This window comes from Electrophorus electricus, chromosome 25 (assembly GCF_041902795.1).
Source record: "Electrophorus electricus isolate QZ-2024a chromosome 25, ASM4190279v1, whole genome shotgun sequence".
Lineage (NCBI taxonomy): Eukaryota > Metazoa > Chordata > Actinopteri > Gymnotiformes > Gymnotidae > Electrophorus > Electrophorus electricus.
In genome coordinates this window covers 389,198-415,240 of record NC_137521.1, presented here as the reverse complement: position 1 = coordinate 415,240, position 26,043 = coordinate 389,198, and the positions used below count along the sequence as shown (strand labels likewise).

At 36.8% G+C, this 26,043-nt stretch overlaps 2 protein-coding genes across 5 annotated transcripts; one reads left to right on the top strand and one right to left on the bottom strand.

Moving 5' to 3' along the window:
• Positions 1 to 203: 203 nt before the first annotated feature.
• gucd1 (guanylyl cyclase domain containing 1) lies at positions 204 to 5,252 on the top strand. Its single transcript, XM_027029160.3, has 6 exons — positions 204 to 1,195; positions 1,564 to 1,645; positions 1,726 to 1,891; positions 3,815 to 3,906; positions 4,085 to 4,326; positions 4,781 to 5,252. The coding sequence occupies exons 1-6, from the start codon at positions 1,189 to 1,191 to the stop codon at positions 4,870 to 4,872; spliced, it is 681 nt and encodes a 226-aa protein (XP_026884961.1). The 5' UTR covers positions 204 to 1,188; the 3' UTR covers positions 4,873 to 5,252.
• Positions 5,253 to 6,381: 1,129 nt separating this feature from the next.
• upb1 (ureidopropionase, beta) lies at positions 6,382 to 24,761 on the bottom strand. 4 transcript variants are annotated; one of them, XR_014119888.1, is made up of 10 exons: positions 24,560 to 24,760; positions 23,218 to 23,389; positions 22,955 to 23,042; positions 15,121 to 15,215; positions 14,508 to 14,669; positions 11,287 to 11,456; positions 11,122 to 11,203; positions 10,425 to 10,467; positions 7,882 to 8,002; positions 6,382 to 6,548 (listed from the first exon to the last, which is right to left on the bottom strand). XR_014119888.1 is itself a non-coding variant. In XM_027029162.3 (10 exons), exons 1-10 carry the CDS (start codon positions 24,661 to 24,663, stop codon positions 6,465 to 6,467), a joined length of 1,110 nt encoding a protein of 369 aa, XP_026884963.1. In that variant the 5' UTR covers positions 24,664 to 24,760; the 3' UTR covers positions 6,382 to 6,464. The 4 variants fall into 4 exon arrangements, 3 of the variants coding, with proteins under 3 accessions (XP_026884963.1, XP_026884962.1, XP_081563727.1); XM_027029162.3 differs by having other exon boundaries at positions 7,882 to 8,036; positions 11,287 to 11,411; XM_027029161.3 differs by having other exon boundaries at positions 7,882 to 8,036; positions 24,560 to 24,759.
• Positions 24,762 to 26,043: the final 1,282 nt, after the last annotated feature.

Here is a 26,043-nt window from a genome sequence, read left to right as displayed (position 1 = left end):
TGACTGAAAATCATACCCTCGGCACATGTGTAAGTGTTTTTAAAGAATCAAGCAGAGGGATCTGATAATTTGATTTGCCTAGTTTATTGAGCTTCAAATATTGCATATATGGAACCGAATAGACATTTAACAGGATTTTGCCATCTTATTACTACAAATTCCTACAGTAAAAACATTAGAAAGTCACACAATGAGTACAAGAGAAAGTGTATTTGATTAATTTAATGGCGTGATCTGATAACAATTTGATTATTTTATTTTATAGATCTTAAAATATTGCATATATGAAACCAAAGAGACATATTAATAGGATTTTGCTACCCGATTACTCCAAATTCGTACAGTAAAAATGACTGTGAATCATACCATGGGTACAAGAGTAAGTGTACTTCAAGAATGTACTAAATTGATTTGATAAGAATTTGATTTGTTTATTGTATAGAACTTTAAATATTGCATATATGAAACTGAACAGACATTTAAGAGGATTTTGCTACCTCATTACTCCAAATTCCTACAGTAAAAATGACTGTAAATCATGCCATGGGTGCAAAAGTAAGTGTACTTCAAGAATCTCATATAGGGGTATGTGTGTATTTTATAGAGCTTCAAGTATTGATATATAGTGCACTGAATAGACATTTAAGAGACATTTAAAAGACATTTAAGAGAATGTCACAAAAGGCAATATAGTATATAACTTTTGATAGAGTGGAGAACCTAGCGTGTCCCTGCAACCTCTCACCCCGACCCCCTCCAGAGTTTTGGTGACCATCGAAGCGCCGGACGTCACTAGTCACATGATAACTTTGATGCGAGCTTCGATATACTGTGTCGAATCAGTGTGAATTGAGCTTCGATACACTGTGTCGAATCAGTGTGGTTTGCGATAGTGGAACGAGCTTCGGTGGCTTGGTGTCGAATATCCCATTTCTACGAGGAAGTACACAGCTAGCTACATAGGACACGTATTAGGCTTGTTTTTGCGTTAATACATTAATGCATTCCTGAGACCAGCTAGTTTTTAACGATGTCTTGGTACAAAATAAAAAGATTAAGTAATTAAAGTAAGGGTAAACAGGGTTCTAATGACTATCTTATGCTACTGAAGTCTACAGGGAGTTCATTAAAATCTTTACCGAATGAAGGACTAGCTTAGCTGCTTGCAGAAGATAGACGCACTACGTAATGACAGGTAAGTTAACTATATGAAATGTCTTAATTTGAAGGGCTCTCGTGACCCTAGGCTGATGTCTGCCAGTCACCGGTAACCAGAAATTAGGAATAGCTTTAATTAGCAGCTCACGATATCCGTTTCTAACAAGTTGGGAACGTTGGGAACACGAAACTACTACAAGAGAAATAGGTTGGATAACCTAGCTTAGCTAGATACCTAGCCAACTAACAAGTATCTGCAAGAGAAAAACTGCTTCATGGTATCCTTAGCATGCTGTCATTGGTTTCGCTGGCGAAAACGTTAACCTAGGTTATAGACTTTTGTAGCTAGTGAATGTATAATGGCAAATTAATCTTAAATTTATTGGGTTTGTTTTTTTTTGGTAGATGCTGTTGTTTTAAATGTACCGGTTATCCGGCAGCTATATCATTGGGACTGCGGTTTGGCGTGTTCGAGAATGGTGTTAAAGTAAGTGCTAATTGTCAAGTCTTCGTGTAAGTAGCGTGTTTCATTATACCTCACTGATACTACTTTTCCAAATTGCTCAGATATCTTCATCCAGTAAGCGAGGAAGAATTCCAGGAAGCCTGCTGGGATCTGAAATTGACGGAAAGCGTGTGGACTATCGATCTCGCATATCTTATGCGTCAGCTAGACGTTAAGCATTGCTTCTGCACGCAGACCTTAGGAGTAGATAAGGGCTTTAGAAATCAGGTGAACCACATGTTGCAGAATTTACATAACTAGTGTGTAAGTGTAATGCTGGGTAACAATTAGATGTCGTTTTCCCAACTGTGGTGCTGGACACACTTGCCCCCGCTGCACAATGTTGTCTTTCCTACTGCTTGCCTCCTGAATATAAAATGTCTACCACCCCTTTTAAAATGGCAGGTTTTTGTGATGTAAAAAACTGAATCCAAGATAAATCATGTCAGAATATTTTCTACCTTTTATAGTGAAACTGAAAACCTAAAAAGTGAACCTGAAACCTAAAAATCAAAAACAATAAAAATCATTTTATGCAGAAAAAAAGGGAAGCGGTGTTGAGTAATCTGGTTGCTTAAGTGGGCATACCCCTAAACTAATACTTAAGTACCCTCAAACTAAGCACCTATATCACATTATTTTTAGATAAGTACATCATTTTGTCACATCTTGACTGGAATGGAATGGAAGATATTGGAAGAATGGAAGATATTGCTAACTGTCAAATTGTCTGGGCATATCTCATGCACAGTTCTGCCTGGGCCAAAACTTTGATTTTTTTTTTTTTTTTTTTTTTTTTTTTTGGAAGGTGTGCTTTAGGTTGATGTCATGCTGAAAGGTGAAATTCCTCTTCATCTCAAGTTCAAGTGTCAAAACATCTTCATCACCATAACTGGTATTTGGAGCTATTCAATGTCCTTCCATCCTGATTAAAGCCTCAAAAGCATGATTTTTGCCATTTTTAAGGCAAACATATTCTGGTATTATGGCCAAAATATGGCCAAAAAAATACTTTGGCCTAATCAGAGCAAAACACTTTATTCCACTTGGTTTTGTGAGATTGGATGTATTGTATGTTTTTCTGCAAACTTTATCTGGGCTTGGATGTATGTGTTTTTTTTGTTTGTTTGTTTTTTTTAAAAAAGGCTTCCATTTTGCCACCATATCCCAGTGCCCCAGCATATGAACAATTCAGGAGCTTGTCACATGTAAAAAGAAAACACTTCTTGCCAGAAATTGTTACAATTATTTAATGCCTTTTGGCAACCTTCAGTTTTAGAAGGACATTGTTAAATTGTAAAACACACACATAACACACAATATGGACATGGGACATACCATCCGGTTCACACTGTTGTGCCATACTTTATCGACTTGTGTTCAATTGTATATCTAATACCTTGAAAACATTTTGTAACCCTCTCCTGATTTATATTTTTCAGCAATGAGACATCATACCTGCTTTGTAAGCTACCTGAAACTGCTGAACTTTTATTTGGGGTTAGTTAGTCACTTTACTTGATGCAACTATTTAGTATTTAACATGAGTGTTAATTTAATTGGTTGATTCTCAAGTCTATTCTATACACATTCCCAAGTATTATATTATTATATTAGGGTTTGCACACTTATGTAAACAGGTTTTTTTTTTTTTGTGATTTTATATATATATATATAATTTGTTTCCCACCTAAAATGAATCTTATTGGTTTTCACTTTAATTTCTAGGTTTCACAAAGGTAGACAAGGTTCTGACAATTTTTCTTGGTTTAATTTTGTACTTTACAAAAATCTGTCATTTTAACAGCTGTGTAGACTTTTTTATATCCACTGTAATTAGCCATTTATGAGTGCCTTCATAAACCCAATTTGGTATGAGGGTTAGGCTAGCAAATCATGAATCTATGTGGCACAGGGTAGGTATCATAACTTAGTGGTGACAGCGAGAAAATATTGTCTGCACTGGACAGCATGTTACACTGTATGATTCTTTGGTAAAAAGTTTTTTGTTTGTTTGTTTAACTGTCGTCCTGTACAACCAGAATACCATGACAACTAAATAATGACAAAGGGTAGATAAAATTATGCATTGTGATCCAACTGTAAATAAGTGTTAATACTCTGTTTTTGGATTTTTTTTTGCTGTTGTAGTCATTCTACAAAAAGCATTTTGACACGGAAGAAGAAAGAGTAAATGAACTTTTTCTGAAAGCAGAGAGCAAAGGAGTAGTAGTGAAAAAACGGTACAGTGAGCACCTTTTTGAGCATGAATATTAAAAACACATCAATCCATGGTCATACCAGTTCCATTGTAGATATGTGGCACCCAGAACAGAAGTTGATCTTGGTAATGGTGATTTATATTGCTACCAAGTGTGAAAAACATCCTAACAACAAAAATCTCCATTTTTTTGTCTGTAGTTCTGTAACTGTTCAGGAAATCCAGGCCCATCTGCACCAAGGTCATGTGGCCATTGTACTGGTTAATGCTGTAATGCTGGTGTGTGAACTCTGCTCCACTCCTGTCAAATACTGCTGCTTTCTCCCTGTGGGCCAGAAGTGCTTCTGTAGGAAACCTGACTACCAGGGTCACTTTGTGGTAGTATGTGGATTTAATCGTACCACTGGAAGCATCTTCTATAATAATCCGGCCTACTCTGATCGTGAGTACTGCATGTATATAAGAGTGAACACACAAATTAGTGCCATCCAACTTTCAGTTGAAGGAAGAGAGACTAACCTTTGTTCATTGAGTGTGAAGTGGTAATTTGTTTTTAGGACTCTTATCTATAGTAGCCCCAACTCCATGTCATTAGCACTACAGTCGTACTGATAAAGAAGCTATAAACCAGTTTTGTGGGGTTTTGTTTTGTTAACTAACCATAAATAAATAAATAATAAAAATTGTTAACTAACTGTTAACTAAGTCTTTATGCAATTTAGGTATTATGTTTAAAATTCTGAAAATACAAACCATAAGGGTTTGTATTAATATTATAGATGAACAATATTGTTCTCTATAAAATGTAATGTCCAAGAAGAAACTTCAATTTTTTATTGTGCAAGTAACTAATTGGAATGCCTCAGTGACTTACAGGCAATCTGTTTGATTTACAGGTGTGTGCTGCACAAGTATTAGTAATTTTGAAGAAGCAAGGGTGAGCTATGGAACAGATGAGGACATTCTTTTCATCTACAAGGAGAGTTGATCTAATTCATTATGGGGAATTTGGTTAGCTTGGCTGCAGTTTTGTACCATATAGCTGCACTACTGGAAAATAATAGGTGGTATAACTCATCTCGGGCTTTCATTTTCATTCGAGGAGAAATAATTCAAGATGTATACCACAAATGGAAAAAGAGTTAGTCTCTGTTGTTCCAATAAACTCAGGGCCAGGTTAGGTCATAGACAAATGATCGACAAATGTTCATTAGCAAGCTACACTATGTAAGCATTTCACTCTACAATAAACATTTGTATTATTCTTTTAGAATTAATTGCAGTCTGTTCATCTGTTTTGTATGTGACACAAGCTCAATCTTTGTATTCAAAATATACATATTGGATAAATGAGCCCATTTAAGAAGAGTTGTGGCTGTGTTGGTGATTACTTCACTGCTCTTTGGTCTGTTCACTTGACACTGGAATAAATGTACCAAGTGCCTTAAATGTGACCATATTTTAGTATAATTTTAATTGCCATTAAAAGAGAGACTTTCAAAAATGCAGGTAAATTGCTTGCTGGATGAGACTTCCATCACTTCAACTTGCAATAACTAATCTTTAGTTATTGATGCACTTTGAATTGCTGCTATGTATGAAAAGTACTATATTTAAATAAACTTGCCTTACCTACCAGAACAGTACTTCACAGCTTTTGTACAGGTATATACTAGACTAGAAGTTCTGTCAAGGCTTAAGGGGGACTTGAAGCCTACCCAATCTATATTCTAGGTCCCAGTATGCATCAACCAACTAAGCCAGGGCTGCAAAACTCCTGATCACCTCAATCTCAAGGGTGTTTTAAGTGCTTGAACAAAACATGCATGTGGACCAGCTGAGGGTCCATGAGAAATGAATCAAGAACATCTGCACTATAGTAAAACCCACCTTTCAGTAAAGGAAGAGTACAGTGGAGTACTACACAGCAAGGCCACTATGCACCTCTTTCCTAAAGTTTTATGTTTTTTTGCTGAGAAAAGCATAACTCCTGTACTGTACAGTCCTCATTAATACACCAATGTAATCCACAGCTAAGGCTGACTGTTGAGTGTTTCTACTTTAGCTTTTACTGTTCACCACTGTTCTCAATTTTCTTTTTTAAAATTGCTTTGAAAGAGTACCATGAACAGTAGCCTCTTAAAGGCAGTTACTCCATTTATTTTTAAAGGACACTTCTTATGGACTGCAGAGTAAATGGCTAGGATAGATTAAATTGGCAGAACATAATTAGTATTAAATATAAATAAATGTAAAATTCTTCAATTATAATCTGAAAGCTTTCAACTTTCAATTTTTAATGCACGAGAACTGGTAATGTGTAAAACTTTAAAATTAAAAAAATTAAAAAAAATTAATTCCAATAATTATGTAGCTTTTCATTAATAATGTGGTGTTTGTCTTTGATTTGTAGTTACAGTACACTTAAAATTCAATCATTTGCAATTGAATTGGTGAAAATACAAATAAAATGTATATTCACTCGGGTACCAACAAAGATTTTCCACCGATTTCATCCTTTATTGGTTACCACTGGCAGAAAATAGGTTCCAGTCATTTTAGGACCAGTTTAAGTTTAGTTTACTCCTTGATAATATTTGGCTTGAAGTCATTCTGAGTAGCCTTGGTAAGCTCATCTGCATACATATCATACCTCCCGGTCATCTGGAGAAAAAGTCATAATTCAGAAATGGAGGAAATGCAGCCATTTTTGACACGGATATTCAAACAGAGTAGTCTTAAATGGACCTTTGTCCTGGATTTCACCTTATGTCAATCTGTCCTTAAAATAAAAAAAAAATAAATAAATAATGAAAAGACATTTGCAATTTTTTTGCTCAGCAGCTTGTTTCCATCAAACTGACATTTAGTGCTAAAAATGTGATGACAATTTCTGGCAAAAAACAAAACAGTTGTTGCATAAGTTTTGGCTTGCTGAGAAAAATGTTGGCATTTCCATCTCAAATTTCATATATCTTGCAAATTGTGTACGTTTGGCTATCTTTTCCTTAACTGATAAGGGCCATAACACAAGATCGACAGACTCATGCAGCTGCTAAACATTGTCCAGTGCATAATAATTATGTGCCCGCTTATAGCAAAGTTAGCCTATTAATGTGCAAATGAGATGGCTGTGAAATTATTGGCATTAACAGCTGATATAGCAGTATGTTTGTTTCAGAACCAGTACGTTCATAAACCTTTTAAATCAGTACCAAGCCAAACCCTGGGGAAATAGTGTGTGATGGTCACTTAGGAAGGTTAAATGGATCCTCTGACTGCTATGCCAGAGAGTTGGCTCTTGTTTACCTCCTATCATACCTGGGTCTGAGTCCTGGGTAGGGTGGATGCCTTCAGCCTTCTTTATATACTGAAGTACTATAAAATCAGTGTTTTTCTTTTTAACTGAGCTTTTTTTTTTCTTTTCAGTATTAGAGCACTCTTTGAGCACTTCCCAATAACTGCACAGGATGTGCCATGGCTTTAGCTATTGTAGTGTAGACACTTGGCCTTGTCATTGTAAATGCTGAAATGTGGCAGCATTCATTTCCTGTTAAGACGTGTTTTTGATGAGCAAGGCTAAGAAACATTAATCTTGTCCTAATCACTTTAGGCTATCTGTAATCCTGTCCCATTACATGACATGTATCTGTAAATGTGTTATTTTTCCCCGACAAACATTTCCAGTGGGTTTTTTTGTGTTTGTTTTGCAAAATCTCAAATATTGACAAATACCACTAATGTTAAATGGAAAAATGGAAAATTTTGTCGACATTGGTAGAATGTTACAGATAATTTCCATTTCTATTGCTTACACTGACAAATGTTTTAAGCACTAATGGTATTTTTGTAAAAAAAACAAAACAAAACATTTTTTACAAGATCACAAAAATTTACAAATTTCTTTTACAAAGAAATGTCTATAAAATAATAGTAGCTATACAACTATTGGAATTCAAATAGATCTCAAATATGTAGTTTGTGTTTCCTAACTCACCTTGAAGTTCCACTTGTCTGCCGTTTGACGGTTTAGGTTTAAATCTATTTCTGCTACCAGTAACCCATCATGAGTTCTAGATAGTCCTGGAGACCGACTGCCATCAGGTGCAGCCACATAGCTGGAGCCATAAAAGTGACCAAATTCATGATGTGCTGCAACCGCAGGAATAGCAGTGAATACAATTATACACATCAAGATGATCCTTACATGTTCCAAGACATTAGGGATTACATAAAGCTAACCTAGCTAACCTTCCCTCTACATAACAGCAGTTAAACCACCTTGGAGGCCATTACATCACAGGCTTTTCAGTGCGGTTGCCAAGTAGGCACCCTCCTTCTCCAGTGTTTCATTGAATTAAACCTGTGACATCTCCAGAAGGCTCAACAGTGAGATCTAGCAACCCAGACCCACAAATCCTCTAGTTCCTATCTCTACTGGCCTAATATGTCCCAACAACCATATTCCCTTACCTCAGCCATCAAGCTTGTGAATTTCACCTTCTTTCTTTCAAAGGCTTCCTCAGTTACATCCTCAAATGGATTAGTCAGCTCAGTAAACTATTTGCTGACCCTCAATTACTACAATACACCGTGGAAGTTGCCTATTTACATCCGCTGCCAACTTCTAGTCTTGGCTTTATCCCATCTACTGCTAATGCTAACTTGTGTCTAATCACTGACACTCTGCACTTCCTTCACAAACCTAATAGAGTCGTTCCCACTTTTTGATGGAAGAGATTTAACCTCTATAGATCTACTATCCAACAAACATGCTTATGCTTCCACTTATAATATCCCTATGACAGATTTAACTTTTATACATATTTTACAGCCCATATCTTCACCTACCCACTGAAAAGGTTTTCTAGGTGTGGGAAAGACATCATAGCCATGATGTCTTTACCAGTGGTAAATTTATGTTACCTGGGTTCATCTACACTAAGCCTCATCAACTTATCTTTCACTTCTCAACATCTTTCCACTTCCACAATGACTGACTCCTTCAGTGTTTTCCTTGAGTGGCCACTGCTGCACACCTGCCATCCTCTTCCTGCTCTCAAATAAAGGTAGTAATCATCTGCCTCCTTTCCGGTAGTGCCACCATATTGAATGCCTTCCACGAATCACCATAGCCTAACCCTGCCCTCCCATTTTGTACCTGACGTGTCTGTGTTCTAGAGCTCTCTCAGCTGACTCTCATGGATTCCAGTTTCTTCCTGCTTTTCAGCTGGAGAAGCCGCTTTTAGTGCCACATTTTGTGAACTCAACAAAGTTATCTCAATATTTACCTTATTACATTGAAATTCCTCTACGAAACTTGTCATCGGCAGTTATAGCATTCCTTTTCCATACCGACCCACACTACATATACAAGGCACACCTAATCACTTCCTTGTGGTTTTATTCACAACCTTCTCTAATTCTACACTTAATAATAATAACCATAATAACCATCTTCATAGACTCAGTGGCCATCTCTTACAAGGCAACAATCCAAATCAAAGACACCAAAATCTTAGCTTTTCTCAGGGCTAAAAAATTGCTCTTTATTATTAAAAGCTGTCTTACCATCTACCTAAGTTTTTTTTTTTTGTTTTTTTTTTACAGATTTCTCCAATGTAGAGGAAATCAACTTACTAAACTTTTCTTGCACAAGCTTTCCTCTAATGATAGAGACTTCTGTATTTACAAAGCCTAACATTTAACCTTGCCCACTTAGCATTATCACTCAACTTGCCAAGCAACTACGTAAAGTAAATGGAAGAATAGTTGCAAGTGTTGTCATATCATCTATGTATACTCCAAAAGGAGGGAATTGAGCACCTCGTGCCATTTCTCTCCATCAACAACTCATATGGAAGCCCTAATTTTCACTTCCATTGCCATGGGAATTACCAATGGTGAAATTGTACAGCCTGCCATTATACCCATTTCCATATGCTGCCAAGATGTGGTAAATCTCTCTGTATTAAAGCATAATTCAGTATCTTTAAAATAGGCTTTCACTAGCCTAGTACCTGAAAGAACCCAAACACCATCCCAAACAAACTGTATGGCCCTGAGCCAAAGGCGTTAACAAGATCCAAAAATACCACATGTATATCCCTGCCCTCCATTGCTGACTGAATCTGCTGCCAGATCATACTACAACGTTCCAAACATCCCGGAAAGCCTGGGTTCCCTGCCTGTTGTACTTACATGCTGCTATCTGTCTCATTGTGCCTACACATTTTCTTGACAGGAAATAACCATGAGTCCATGAGTCCATGGCAGTCCCAGTAGAGTCTATTCCTTCCTGTCAGCTGTCTTTCCAGGCTTTCACAAGGTTTTTCCTTTGTTGCCAACTGACCTTTTCTCACCAGTCACTAATTCAACTATTACCATTACACTAGTAACATATGGATAATAAACATTTGTTGAGATTATCTGTTGCAGTACTAATTTACTGTAGACATTGTCATGTCTTGCAATTAGCACTTGCAATTAGTCAACTACATGTGACATTAATAGACCTCTGAGACCTCTGCTGAAAAATACCTTTCTTCCCATTTCCAGATGTGAATTCATTCTTGAAATACTCCTGAGAAGGAAGATAAATTATGTAATTATTTTGCTGCACTGATACTCTATGTAAAGCAGATCATATGAACAAGTAACAAATATAGAGCACTTCATATAAAATAATTCTCACTATAAATATTGGCTATAAATAATTCTCACTATAAATATCCAAAATAGTTGGCAGTGAGAGGGAGTGTATGATGAAACCTTTAATCAGCAGTGATACTGGCTTGAACTCAACTTACACATTCATATCATTCAGCACTAAACATAGTGGAGCAAAAGTACAAAGCGTTTTTAATTACTGTTTCTTAAAACATATAGGACAGGCCCAAAATCAAATATAAACACTTTTGTGCACTCAAGTATTACATCATAGTATGTAGAATATTACAGTTAATGAATTTATAAAACCTGTTTAGTAATCTGAGTTTTTTCCCCCTTTTCTTTATCTGAGCTAATATACTCTACTGTAGAGAATCATAACTATGACTCTTAGTGATGATATGCATAACTATAGCCTTTTATATGTCTCTCATTTGAACCTTGAGTAATGATTTTTGGCATGCCTTTGGTGTGCAATAAGAACACCACTGGTAACTCACTGCCACTGATGTACAATAATAAATACAATTTGCGCATACATGTTTGTATCCCTTATTAATTTACCTACCGTGCCCACTCTGTTGATGGCACAGGTGAAACAGTGGTTGGCAATGGCAGCATTTCTAGCTTCAACCGACCACATTGGTTCACTGTAACAAAAGTCTGGACTTGTAATAACTGAATAAAATAAACCTACTCTTCTGGAAGAAGGGTAATGGTGAGTGCTTCCCACCTGACAGCTCCCACAGTGGCTGAGGGGTTGAAGATGATCTCCGCTCCATTGATGCTGTACATGAACCAGTTAAGCGGGTGATGGCGGCCATAGCAGATATTCACAGCTATCCTTCCAAACTGTGTCTGAAAGACACGATGGCCTGTGTTGCCCTCCATATAATACGTAGACTAATTATAAGCAGAAGAGAAAATACAACACATTGGATCTGAAATGAGACAATGGTGACTATAAATGTTATAAATGCAAAATGTTACTCAATGTGAAGATGTAATGTAGGATTGGGCAAACCAGTACCAAATGATAAATACAACACAAAGAGAAGATTTGCTTTTTAGCCACACTCACTATCTGGGAGACAATTACTATCACACATCTGTAAACTGAGGTGAAATTATATAACAATGCTAAAACACAATTAAACAATTTAATATACTATTTACATATGTAATAAACTAGGAGTATCTAGCAGAGAGGTTCCTGACTATGCTTCACCTTGCTAGAGACATACCAACCAAACCAGCCACCAAAATCTCACAATAATTTCTATGACAGTTGGAAGGATAATGCCCATTGCAAAGTGCCACAGGACATCTTAGCACATAAATACATGTTAGAACACAAGGAGGAGGAGTTTACTTGTGCTTTTATATTTTTCAAAAGGGAAAAGAGAAGTTGCAGGTCTTTAAGAGATGCTCCTAGATGTGAAATGTTCCGAAAAGTCCTTTTAGGAACCAATCAGCATGCATGGAATTTGCCCAGATGACAAATCAGTATGTTCATGACATGGCAAGCAAAACCTCTGCAAGAGAATTTACTTGTGGTTGTTTATTTTCTTTACAATTATAACATATTGTTTGCTAAAACCTTTATTACTGTAAAAGCCTCAGTACACTTTATTGAAACAAAGTGTTTGGCTTTGAAGAACATGATTTAATGCCACAGTAAGTGGCTCAGTGATGTCACTGCCACTGGATCAGCAACAATATTTTTCAGAGTCAAATTGTGGTAGGTGTTGACTGGAGAACTTGATGGAACATCCAAGTCCCATGCGCAGCAGCTTCCGGGCTGATGAGTGCAAACTTTCCTTTTACAGTAGGCACGGTGTACTTTTCATCATAGGCCTTGTTGACTCCTCTCCAAATGTAGAGTTTACGGTTGTTGCCAAAAAGTTCAATTTGGTCTCATCACTCCAAATAACTTTGTTCCAGAAATCTTGAAGCTTGTCTCTGTGCTGTTTGGTATATTGTAAGCGGGCTGCTTTGTGGCACTGGTGTAGTAAGGGCATTCTTCTGGTGACTCAACCATGCAGCCCATTTTTCTTCAAGTGCCTCTTTATTGTGCATCTTGAAACACCACTTTTTTTCAGAGAGTCCTGTATGTCAGCTGACATTATTTGTGGGTTTTTCTTTGTATCCCGAACAATTTTCCTGACAGTTGTAGCTGAAATTTGTGTTGGTCTACCTGACCTTGGCTTGGTTTCAACAGAATCCCTCATTTTCCACTTCTTAATTAGATTTTGTACACTGCTGATTGGCATTCTCAATTCCTTGGATATCTTTTTATATCCTTTACCCATTTTATAAAAGTTCAACTACTCCCGCAGATCCTTTGATAATTATTTTTGCTTTACATGCAGGGGTCTGTCGGGAGCCCAGTAACTTACTGACTCTTTATACACACACACACACACACACACACACACACACACACACACACACACACACACACACACACTGACAAGCAAACAGATCACAGGTGAGGATGGTTACCTTTAGTAACCATTTAAACCTGTGTGTCAGCTTGTGTGTATGTTATCATGCCAAAACTTGTAAGCTTTTGATCAGGGTCATTTGGGTAGTTTCTGTTGTCATTATGATTTTAATAAAGGGCAAAAACAATTGTTTGATAACAAATGGCTTTACCCAACCACTAAACATGAATAAAAGAAAATTGTATTATCATTATTATTCTCTGAAAAAATATTTTTAAAAAAAATCAAATTCTGCCATGGTATGTAAACTTATGAGCACAACTATGTGCATCCGGAAAGTATTTACAGTGCTTCACTGTTTCTACATTTTGTTATGTTACAGCCTTATTCCAAAATGGATTAAATTCATTTTTCCCCTCTAAATTCTACACACAATACTCCATAATGACAAAGTGAAAAAAGTTTGTTTGGAATTTTTGCAAATTTATTAAAAATAAAAAACCCAAAAAATCACATGTACATAAGTATTCACAGCCTTTGCCATGACACTCAAAATTGAACTCAGGTGCATCCTGTTTCCACTGATCATCCGTCAGTTGTTTTGACAACTTGATTGGAGTCTACCTGTGGAAAATCCAGCTGATTGGACATGATTTGAAAAGGCACACACCTGTCCGTATAAGGTCCCATAGAGAGGTTCTGCAAAGAAGAATGGGAGAAACTGCCCAAAAATAGGTGTGCCAAGCTTGTAGCATCATACTCAAAAAGACTTGAGACTGTAATTGCTGCCAAACGTGCTTCAACAAAGTATTGAGCAAAGGCCGTGAATACTTCTGTACGTGTGATTTATTGGGCTTTTTAGTTTTAATAAATTTGCAAAAATTCCAAACAAACTTTTTTCACTTTGTCATTATGGGGCATTGTGTGTAGAATTTAGAGGGAAAAAATGAATTTAATCCATTTTGGAATAAGGCTGTAACATAACAAAATGGGGAAAAAAGTGAAGCGCTGTGAATACCTTTAGACTTGATGGGTCTGTGCTGGCACAATCAGTTTTTGCCTCATCCAGTCTGCCAGAGTAACTAATCCTGACAAAATTGAATAAACTACCTAAAATTCTCTCAATCTAGTATCATTCATTTTGTGTTCACATGACCTAAATGGGCAAATTCATCAAATCATATGGTAATCAGATGAAATAATCCATATTTATTCTAGCGGAAAACTATAAATTGGTCAAATTTGACCAGAACACAATCAGAGGGTTAATATGCCAACTGACCTTAACATTAAAATTAGGTATTTTGACCTTTTTTTTCCCATAAAGTACATTGCGGAATGTTTTGAAAATTATACTTTGTTCAAAACTACACTTGTTTTAGTTAAAAAATGTTCAAATGTAATAAATCTTAGTTAATATACTCTCTGCTGGATGTGACAGTTGTACTATGAAAAGAGTGACTGGTCACATGAAATGATTGACAGAGCAAGGAACAGATACACTGACCTCATTGAAGTCTCCTACACGTGGAATATGATTCTTACGGCTCTTTCCCAGGAACTGCCCAGTGTTGGACACTACAACTGCCGTATTCCAAAGAGTGCCTCCATGGATTTCATCCCTTTCCAGAATGGGAGACACTACCACCATGTTATACTTTTTTGCCAACTATTAAATAAATAAATAAATAAATAAATAAATAAATAAATAAATAAATAAGGCTCTAGATATGAATGGTATACATTATTACCATGTTGGGCTTTAGCCTCTTGTTAGTACTATTAACATAACATTAACATAGCCTTAGTTACTCAACTTCATTTAACAAAATGTAACTGAACAAATTTTAAAAACACAGGAGAAGCCCCAAGCAGTGGAACAGGTCACAGTCATTTACTCAGTCACAAGGGGATAAAATACAGTACACAGGTAACAGATTAAAATGATCCAACATCTGAAAGCTAGTACAGTTCAGTGAAATAGAGTGGCAGCACAAATCATCCAGAACTTTAACACTTTGCTTTCATTTGTAGAATTTGGGTGCTGCTAATAACATACTATATTACAACCACTTTATTTGACCAATTCTTCCTTTATTGAGTATACTTAGCCTTCTCACCTCTTGACAGAAACGTGTGGTGAAACCATCTTCAGCAGATTCAGCAAACTCTGTCCATGGCTCCTTCTCTCTTGTACAAAATGCAAAAGGCATTGCTGTAGGAATAAATACAAAACTTAGTAGTTATTCCACATTTTTCCATGCTAGGGTTATTTTTTTAAAGCAAAATTCTAATAATAGACAAACTGTCACTCTCAGAATGGACCCTCTGCAAAGTTAAATCTGATTTTGTTTACTAAATTTTTAGAAAGTTGTTGTGAGTCTGTTGCTTATAGAATGTTAAGTCCACTCTTCAACGAGCTGCTATATTCTAGTTTTTAGAAGCTTCATAATTAGACATTTATATGATTGATTGTCTGTTTATCAAGTCTGGCCATGTAAGCAAATGTACTTTAAACATATGCATAAAAACAGTAGAAATGAGAACAAAACAATAGCATTCTGGCATTCCTAAGAATGACAGGGATTTATTTTCAAAGACACCCATAAAGTTGCTGTCTGTTTGGTTTCTACAGAAACCAAAAAGACAACAACATCTAAGGTCATCCACATGGTAAAACAGGTACTTAAAAGCCAGCTGAATGGAAATAAATTCCATAAAAATTAAAAAAAATCCATAAATATGTATGGTTTGGCAAGCTGTCATTGCCAATATCGCAAAACTTCACTATGCATGGGAAACCCAACACACTGTTCAGAAAAAAGGGACCTTATATATATATATATATATATATATATATATATATATATATATATATATATATATATATATATATATATATATATATATATATATATACATACATATACACACACATATATATACACACACACACACACACACACAGGGTTTCAAGAGAAACATAACAATTTAGACAGGTCCTTCATCAGCTGTGCAAGCAAAGTGCTTCTGAATTTGTAGGAGGGGGAACCTGTTTATATTTTTATAAGAATTATACATTTAAATCATAACATTCATTCCATAGGGTTCTAAAGTCCCAAGAGTGTAGATCATTTCCTTCTCTTTGCGATTCCTCATTTCATTGTTGCCATAGCAACAACTGGAATACAAACAGATGTGTCATTAATGCAGTGTCCATTAGTATTAAAATGCCTGGAAACAAATTCTTATTTCTGATGGTCTGAAAATGTTCAACACTGCAATCAAGCGTTTGTGATAACTAGCAATGAGTCTTTTACCATGCTGTGGAGGAATTTTGGCCCACTCATCTTTGCAGAATGGTTGTAATTCGGCCACATTGGAGGGTTTTGGAGCATGAACCGCCTTTTTAAGGTCATGCCACAGCATCTCAATCGGATTCAGGTCAGGACTTTGACTCAACCAATTATACCAAGCAGGTGCTAATGATCATCAATTTCACATGTAGGTCGAAACAGTGATTAACTGAAACAAACAGCTGTGTAGGAGGCTTAAAACTGGGTGAAGAACAGCCAAACTCTGCTACCAAGGTGAGGTTAAGGAAGACAGTTCCATGTCACAGGCCATACACCATGGCAAGACTGAGCACAGCAACAAGACACAAGGTAGTTATACTGCATCAGCAAGGGCTATCCCAGACAAAGATTTCAAAGCAGACTGGGGATGCAAGATGTGCTGTTCAAGCGCTTTTGAAGAAGCACAAAGAAATGGGCAGTGGTTGGGCAAGGAATCTTAATGCAGCAGATGAAAAATGCATCAAGCTTATTTCCCTTCAAAATCGGAAGATGTGCAGCAGTGCCATCAGCTCACAACTGGCAGAAACCATTGGGACCCAGGTACACCCATCTACTGTCTGAATAAGTCTGGCCAGAACTGATCTTCATGGAAGAGTTGCAGCCAAAAAGCCATACCTCCGACATGCAAACGAGGTCAAGGGACTCAACTACACACAAAAACATAGGATCTGGGGTGCAGAAAAATGGCAGCAGGTGTTTTGCACTGTCAAAATTTGAAATATTTGGCTGTAGCAGAAGGCTGTTTGTTCGCTGAAGGGCTGGAGAGCGGTACTGAGTGTCTGCAGGCAACAGTGAAGCATGCTGGAGGTTCCTTGCAAGTTTGGGGCTGCATTTCTGTAAATGGAGTTGGAGATTGTCAGGATTAATGGTGTCCTCAATGCTGAGAAATACAGGCAGATACTTATCCATCATGTAGTACCATCAGGGATGTGTATCATTGGCCCCAAATTTATTCTGCAGCAGGACAACCACCCCAAACGTACAGCCATTGTCATTAAGAACTATCTTCAGCGTAAAGAAGAACAAGAAGCCCTTGAAGTGATGGTATGAGCCACAGAGCCCTGATCTCAACATCGAGTCTGTCTGGGATTACATGAAGAGACAGAAGGATTTGAGGAAATCTACATCCAAAGAAGATCTGTGGTTAGTTCTGCTAGATGTTTGGAACAACCTACCAGCACAGTTCCTTCAAAGAATGTGTGCAAGTGTACCTAGAATAATTGATGCTGTTTTGAAGGCAAAGGGTGGTCACACCAAATATTGATTTGATTTTGATTTCTCTTTTGTTCGTTCACTGCATTTTGTTAATTGATTAAAATTAAATTATTAGCACTTCCATGTTTGAAAGGATTCTTAGTTTACAGCATTTTTCACACATGCCTAAAACCTTTGCACAGTACTGTATATACACACACAATTCCTGTCTCAGTATTTCATTAGGTGGTCATATCTTTTCTCCTCACTGTCATGACTGCTTAATGCCCCTCTATGATCCTGTCTTTTCCATCGACTGGTATGATTGTCTTAAATAAGCCTCTTTTGCTATCTGTTGGTGATACATTCCATGCAGTCACTTATCCTGGCATATCCTCTACTCCAATGCTAGGATGCATGTGTCTCATCCCAGACAGTGGATTTTAGACTTTCTAGAACACTTTCCCCCACTCCTTCCAGCTGGCATATAGCTTTTGGATGTTGGGTCTTGGGTGGAGTACCACACACTTTGAGTTTTCTGGTCTTAAAGTCAGCAGCTTCCATGCCTTCTCTATGCCAACTTATTGTGCCTGCTGGGTATCTGATGATTGCCAGGGCATTTGTGTTTATGAGTGATATTCAAATTCAGTTTGCCATATGTTTCAATTGTTATTAATAAATTTTGACCTCGTGAGAGAACTATTGTCTTAATCATGGACATGCGCAGGTGAATTAGTATGATAATGTTTTGTTATCGTGTACTATGACAAAACATACTAATTTTTCATAGTATACCACTATTACTATTATGGCAGTTTCTTGCAAATGCCACTTTTTAGTCATTACTATTCTGGATGCCTTATGTGAAGTTAACGAGCCCTCAACTCCATCACCACAGCCTTTGCAGCAGGGTGAAGAGATGATATTATGGTGAAATAGCCAAGCTTGGGCTCACCCATGAGAGCACCTCACTCCTTCCACATGCATGTCAAACAGGTTTGCCCCACTGAGGAAGCCACCCAATAAGAAGACTGTTGACATGTGAAATCAGCCAGGCCTTTAGGGACATTACTGAATACTTAGAGTCAGCATTTCCCTGCACACTCAATGATGTTATTCCACTTAAAAAAAAATAGGGACAAAAAATTTAGCACCATGGTATAATGATCACCTTCGCAATTTAAAACAGAACACCCGAAAGAACATAAATAATACCACACTAATCTGCAAGTCTTTCAGCTCTACTTAAGTATAGGAAGGCACTTTTTACTGCTCAAACAGCTTCTCTCTCTACATAAATAAAAATAAAAATAGTATAATTTTCTGATTTTGTACAGTTGTTCATCTAACTAGGAATAAAACTGACACCACAGCTCAGATTACATTACATAGCAGTAATGAGTTCATCAGTTTTTTCAATGAGAAAATTATGAACATTATAGAGAACATTCAGAGTATTAATGGGGCATTGGGCAGTTATATAGAGGTCAAAACAACCATGCCAATAAAAAGACAAGAATTCTTTACTCCTAACATCTCAGACCACTTATCAAAAAAATCTAACCTCAACCTCTAGGTCAACGCTCAAATCCTCCCCTTTATTCCCAAGAGCCATTAAAAAGCTATAGCTCACCAGTTAAGCTCATACATGAATCACAACCAGATACATGAAGTCTTTCAGTCAGGGTTTAGAGCCCATCACAGTACAAAGACAGCACTGATTAAAGTAGTTAATGACCTGTTGGCTTCTGACCAGGGTCATGTCTCTTTGCTTATATTGCTTGATCACAGTGCATCATGACACCATAGATCTTGTAGGTATGCCAATCTAGAAGGTGGCAGCACCATCAGCAACGCATAGAGCAAGCTTGCATCACCAAAAAAAAGAGGGTTTGTCTCACGCCTGTGAAATTTGCATCCTTTAAATACCTTGATCTATAGAACTTAATTCTCTCTGGTTTTTCCTGCAACAAGATTAGACCTAAAAGTGGGGCTCTCATCTCTACCTCAGGTTCTTTCTTTCCTAAGCACCAGGGAGCACCAGGAGTTATCAGCAAACAGCTGAAAATTGTATTTCATAATTAACCCAAGTAACAGTGGAATCTGTTGTCTGATCAATGTTACAGCAGCAACAGATTCACCAAATTACCAAGCAAGCTTGTGAAGGCAATCACACAGACTGAAACAAAGGCAATCAATTCCCTCTTGTTAAACTGCAGTCAAAACACATATTCTTGGATTTTAGTACCAATAGGACAATTCCCAGTACACCTGGCCCATGTCATATTTTAGAGGAATGGAGGAATTCAGTGAAGACGACAAGCTACGATAATATATATAAAAAAAAGATCAACACGAGACTATCTAAATTGCACTGTTTCATTAATGGACAGAGGTAAAGAGCGTTTCAACTATTCACATCTTTACGCTTGCATGAGCGTGTACACACCTACATGCAGAAATTCACTCTCCTCCTCTTTTACACGGGCATGCACACACACACACACACACACACAAATAATTTAATTGTAAATATAATGATTGTTGATGCTGTTTGCAATTGAGCATTTGTGTTTGATAAATGTATCGTTTATTCTAACAGTTGTCTGTCTATCATTCAGATTGTGGTTGTTGCCAATATCAAAGAAAGTCAGTTATTTAAATCCATCAGGGATCAAATCATTGTTACTTTCTTTAGTTAAACGTTTAAGAAAATATTTGAGACTGATATAGTGAGACTGATTAATAATTGATGCATAATAAATTATATGTATTGTAAAGGATTAATAGTTGAAACCCCTACAATCTCAACTTTTTATTTGATATGATTTTTTTTAAATTTGATGACTCAAAAATACTGTTGGGATTAGGGGAATAGCCCTTTCTGGTTTAAATATTATTTAGTTGCTAGTCACCAGTTTGTTAACATAAATGTAGACAATGATCAGTTCTAGGGCCCCTGATTTTTTGTTTATATATGCCACCTCTAGGTGGCATCATATGTAAATGCTGTGCTAGTTTCCGCTGCTATGCTGATGATAGTAATGTCTCAGCCAAACCAGAGAACAAACACCACTTCTCTCACTTAATACTGGCAAAACAGACACAGGCGCATGCTTTCTATTGGAGTCCATCCTTGCATGTTATAGTTACCTAATTTACACACCTGTGTACTTGGACATGCCAAATAATCCATTTTCTTTTTCTGATGAGGTACACCTGCTCCTGATATCATGTTGTTACTAAGCCTCAACCCATCTCAGCTGCTATGGCTCTTCCCACCATGACCCCCTGCTGTGGGCCACCACCTCTACCTCAGCCAACCACTTTGCTGTTAACCCTGGACAGTCTTTTCTTGCCAGATGGGTTTCAGACAAACACACTCATCGAACCCAGACTAGACTTCTAGAAATCCAGGATGGACATTCATTGCTTCTTTCTCTCTCACTTCCCAATTTGCTCTTTATAATTTATATTGTTGCTATTGTAGTGTTCATTGTTGGCCAGAGGATGATAAGCCCACTTTTGAGTCTTGGTTCCTCTCAAGGTTTCCTCCTCACACTCTCATGGAATTTTTCCTTGCCGCTGTCAGCTTTGGCTTGCTCACTGGGGGTTTGGACTAAGACATGTTTAAAGCTACTTTGTGACACTGGCTGTTATAAAAAGCACTATATAAATAAATTAGATTTTGACTTAAGATTGAAATCAGATCTACCATTCCTTAGGTATCAAGTTATTAGAAGAAATTTATAATTATTTTTAAAATTTATATTTTATTTCTGGCAACCTCAGAGAATATGCCTTGGTAGAAATCCAAACCACTGTAGCCAGACATAAGATAAAAGACATTAATATTCATGATTCATGTTCATGTAAGCGAGTTAGATAAATCTTGTTAATGTACCTTCCCAAATTTGGTTAAAATCTGGACATAGTAAAGGTAACGGGCTTATTCCTCCAAGAAGAGATTAAAGTAGCTATTGAGAATAAGGGAAAAGTGGAATTGTTAGTTCCAGAACCTCCAGTGCTTAAAATTGTTACTTTGTCCAATTCTTATTAAAGCACTCCTTTTGTCTGCATAGGTCTTATTTTTGCTCATTAAAAACATTCACATTCATGTTTTTATGTTTAAATGTAATGTTTAAATTTACCCAGTAGCATAGATACATTACTGATAGAATAGGAGTTAGTGTCGTTCAGACGGTGGTAATTAGTTCCAAATCTAACTAAGACCCAAAATCAAAGCAAGAATTTAGCATCAAGATAATTTACAGAAGTGTCTGGCTAGCCAATAGATACCACCTATGGCAGCATCTTAACTGGCCTACAAGACCTGAGGGCAGTTCCATACGGAGCTGTGCCATGGCAGAACATTTGAGTCCCAGCAAACAATTTACAACATACGCGAGGATGTTGCAGAGTCATTGAAAATATTGGGATTAAGTATGATTCCTCACAAAGCCTGAAATTCAAACAACGTGATCCAATTCAGTGTATGGCCTGATGTTGACATGAACCTGAAACTCAAATCAACAAGCAAGTCCTTCACTTCACTTCTGCTTTGATGTCAGTTTGCTATCTGATATCATAACTACCCACCTATATAATTAGATTAGGCAACTCATCTGTCTGAATAATTAGGTATCTAGGACCCAATAGTGTTCTGAATTCCACAGCATATCTCTGAGGCATAGTTAGTAGTTGCCGGATTTTGTTTACTGATTCTGTTGTAATTCTATTCATTTCCTGAGCGTTTTCTGTCTGTCTACCATGCCTTATAATTCCCCAACACCCTATGATATTGAGTAGTCAATAAACTTTCTATTAATTTACTAACAGTTTGTAAGAGGTTTTCTAACCAGCACTATATGACTCCTCCAAACATTTTACGTCTCTGCCTTAGAGTGACACTGAGTGAGTATTAACTAACATTCACTATTCTTTAATGACAATTAATAAAACTTCCCTAGAATTAGGGTGGTGCCCCTGGTTATAAGTATTTTTGACAAATTCAAAACATACCTCACAACAATAACATCATTCACAATGCTATACAGCTATATTTGGCATTTTGGAGACATCTAGGCCACATGAAAAGAGCACAAAGACCAATGAGATGGGAAACTGGTGAAGGTGGGGTCATGGTTTGTAGTTTTCACTGCTTGGTAGTTACTGAATAGTAATTAAATTAGATTATACAAAAACGAGTAAAGTGTATAAAGTTAACTGATATGGTGTGAGAATTTAGCAGAGGTCAGAAAATGGTCTCCTGAAATGATTTTTTTTTCAAATGAAATGCAGTATGATCAAAATGGGAATTTAAAACATTCCTTCAAGTAGGAATTTCAAGGTAGTAAATATACTTTTATTACACTATCACTATGACATCTATGTAGCTACTCACTCCAGGCTTCCTGGAAGCAGACTATATTGACTCCACAAAAAGCAGCTACCTCCACTATCTCACTCACTCGCTTGTGCAGAGCTGTGATCTACGAGAAAGAGATTTGAGTGAGTTAAAATTCAGTAAAGACAGCATGAGCAGATGAATACGTAAGACACATGAAATCATATGCTTGATCAGGTTATAGAAAACCATTCTGCTTACTCAGTGATTCTCGGTGTGTGGTCAAAACTGATCTGTGGGATTAGAGTGGCTCTTTTTACCTGGTTCAGCACAGGGGCATCGGTCGGAAGAATGATCTTATTCTGGATGAGACCCACTCGGACAATCCTAGGTGTCCTGAGTTGCTCTGGTGCGGCCTCGAACACATATCCCTGCAGGTCAAATTCCCGTTCCTGTGCAGCCTCCACTACTTTCTGGGGTAGAATCAACTTCCTACAATTCATTTTTACTTTGTTTAATAGACACAATTAAATTTAAGCCAGCTAAGAGTTCAACTGAGTACAAACTAATAATTTAACATCATTCACCGTGTGACTCTGATAACCCCAAGTTTTACCAAGTTTTATGTGTGTCACACAGATCCTTTTTCCCTAAATATAAAGGGACAGATTCAAGATGGTTAGCATGTCTAGTGAATTCTTCGATGCTAGTAAATGTAATGAGTTTGCAGCATTTTTAGCAATAAATGTAGAAAATACTGCAAGTAATTCCCCCCATTATTTGTCCACTTCCAGTACACAGAGCTGTATAAAAAGCGTAATGTTCATGTTTTAAGCCAATGACTTAAAAATATTTACTTATACATCTAAAACGTGTTAATATAAAATATAACCCAACAAAAATGGAAAAAAAATATATATATATAACTCAATCAGTCGTATTTTAGTTGTTGTGGGATGTAATAAAATTAATCAAAATATAGGCATACTTTGAATCATTCCAGAACAGGAAATATAATGTATGTATATAACGTATGAATAAAGTAAATCGCGCGAACGAAATAAACTTAACTTCTTCCGTGGACACGAGGACTCCGTACACAATAGTATTCCGAATACAATGCTTGGATGATTATCCAAAGCATGTAAGGATCAAATACCGATAAATAATGTTATTGCTGTAATAGTCTACATAAGGATCTAACATTTGGTAGAGTTCCTATGCATCTAACAAACATAACTGCTTTATATTCAAGATTAAAAAAAAATAAAAAAAAATAAAGGTGATTTCATTGTAAGTAACACTCGATTCATAGAGGCCATTAAACCTGTAACAAACTATAATGAAAACCAGCTATTGCACAAACCGCATACCAAGTTCAGGCTGTTTGTACAGAGACTAGCCAAAGTTCAAGATCAATCATTTACACTCACTCTTATGTGGAATAACTAAAATGTCTTAAGAGCAGAAAATTTACATTTGCTGCATTTAGCTACGTTTAACAGACTGCGGTGACATTAATGTATGTTAAATATCTCTAAAGAACGCCAGTTTATATCATATAGATACATATATACATACATTCTATTTTGAAATTAGTAATCGAAAATACCCTCGGTTTAGCAACTGGATGTCAAAATCAGCACACAGCTGTGAACTTACTTGAGTTCTTTTCCGTACAAAATTCGTTTAACCTCTTTGAGTTCCGCGTCAGGAATGAAAGTTTCCAACGTCTTTTCGAGCGTTTCAACTACAAACTCTGACATTCTGGCGGGTATTTATTGTTTTATCGAAAAGATTCTGGAAAGCGCGTTTTTCCACCAAACTGGTTTTCTTTCAGGCCGGACCACCTCTAAATGGGAGGGACTTTTGGAGCTGGCTCCGGCCTGCAGAAGACACCCTCAAACAGGTCGACCTTATTTAACCCCAAATGGAATTGTCTCCTCTTCATGGGTGGATCGCGCAACTTTAATTGTTCACCCTCGTTTCCTTTCATCGTTTCATTTCCTCACGTGTAGCTCCTCATGCCTCAGAGGAAACAAGGAAAATGCGAGAACAGCGGAATTAACGCTAAACGGACTTAAACACTGAGCTCAAATCCACAAACCTTTCTCCAGTTTCACATCTACTCGATGTAAACGCTGGAATGTTTGTGCACAAACAGGCAAACAGGTTACAGGGGCCATTCTTCTTATTGTACTAATAGTTACATAGATTCTTAAGTGCCTTTATTCATATGGTACGTTCGATGCCATAGTATTGAGTCTAGCGTGCTTGGAATATTTCTGACATTATCTAACTAGCTGGTCAGCTAAGTTACTTTCTAGCATCATGTGAGATATTTATCAGTTATTATCTCACATAGAATGTTTTTGGTGTAACCAACGCGGCTACTTATGTAATTTTAAGTAATTGTAGGTAATTCGTCTTCTTATAGGAGATTAAATGGGCAATAAAACATTAGCTATCTAACTTCAAATTAATCGTTTAAAGTTAGCTTTATCCAGCTGTTTAAAGGCAAGTGGAGAATCGACTTCTTATTAGTCATATTAGACAATTGTTTTTAATGTTATGACCGATCAGTGTATACTATCTTGTATAAGTGGCCTTATCAAATAATAACCAATGCCGATTGTAATTTCAGAAGGACAAAAAATCTTATGAGATAATCAAAACACTTGTCTTGAGGAGCAAAAGGACAGAAGTAAATAGAGTTTCTCATATCGTTTAGTAGACATAATAATGCACTTCTTTTTTTAGGCCAAAGTTTAAAGTGCTTATCTAGGATTTGTTCCAGTGAGTAAGGTCATGGTAAATAAAAGAATCTGACCCAAGATCAGCACTCCTACTTTAGCTTTGTGAATAGGGTCCAAGTTCATCAATATCAATGTACGATTAATATCCTGGACGTAAATGAGGATCATCAAAAGAATCATTACCAGTACATTGACCCATATGATCACTAGAGAATTGATGTGACAGGACATAACAACTAGAAAAGTGAATTTCCTGAAGAAAATGCAGAGTGATTATGCAGCAATTCCCAAGGAGTTGATTAGTGGTTGCACTGGTATCCTAGATGGGTGTTACCAAGACAGCACTTAATAATAATAAATCATGCTTTTTATGATAAAGGAGCAGAATTA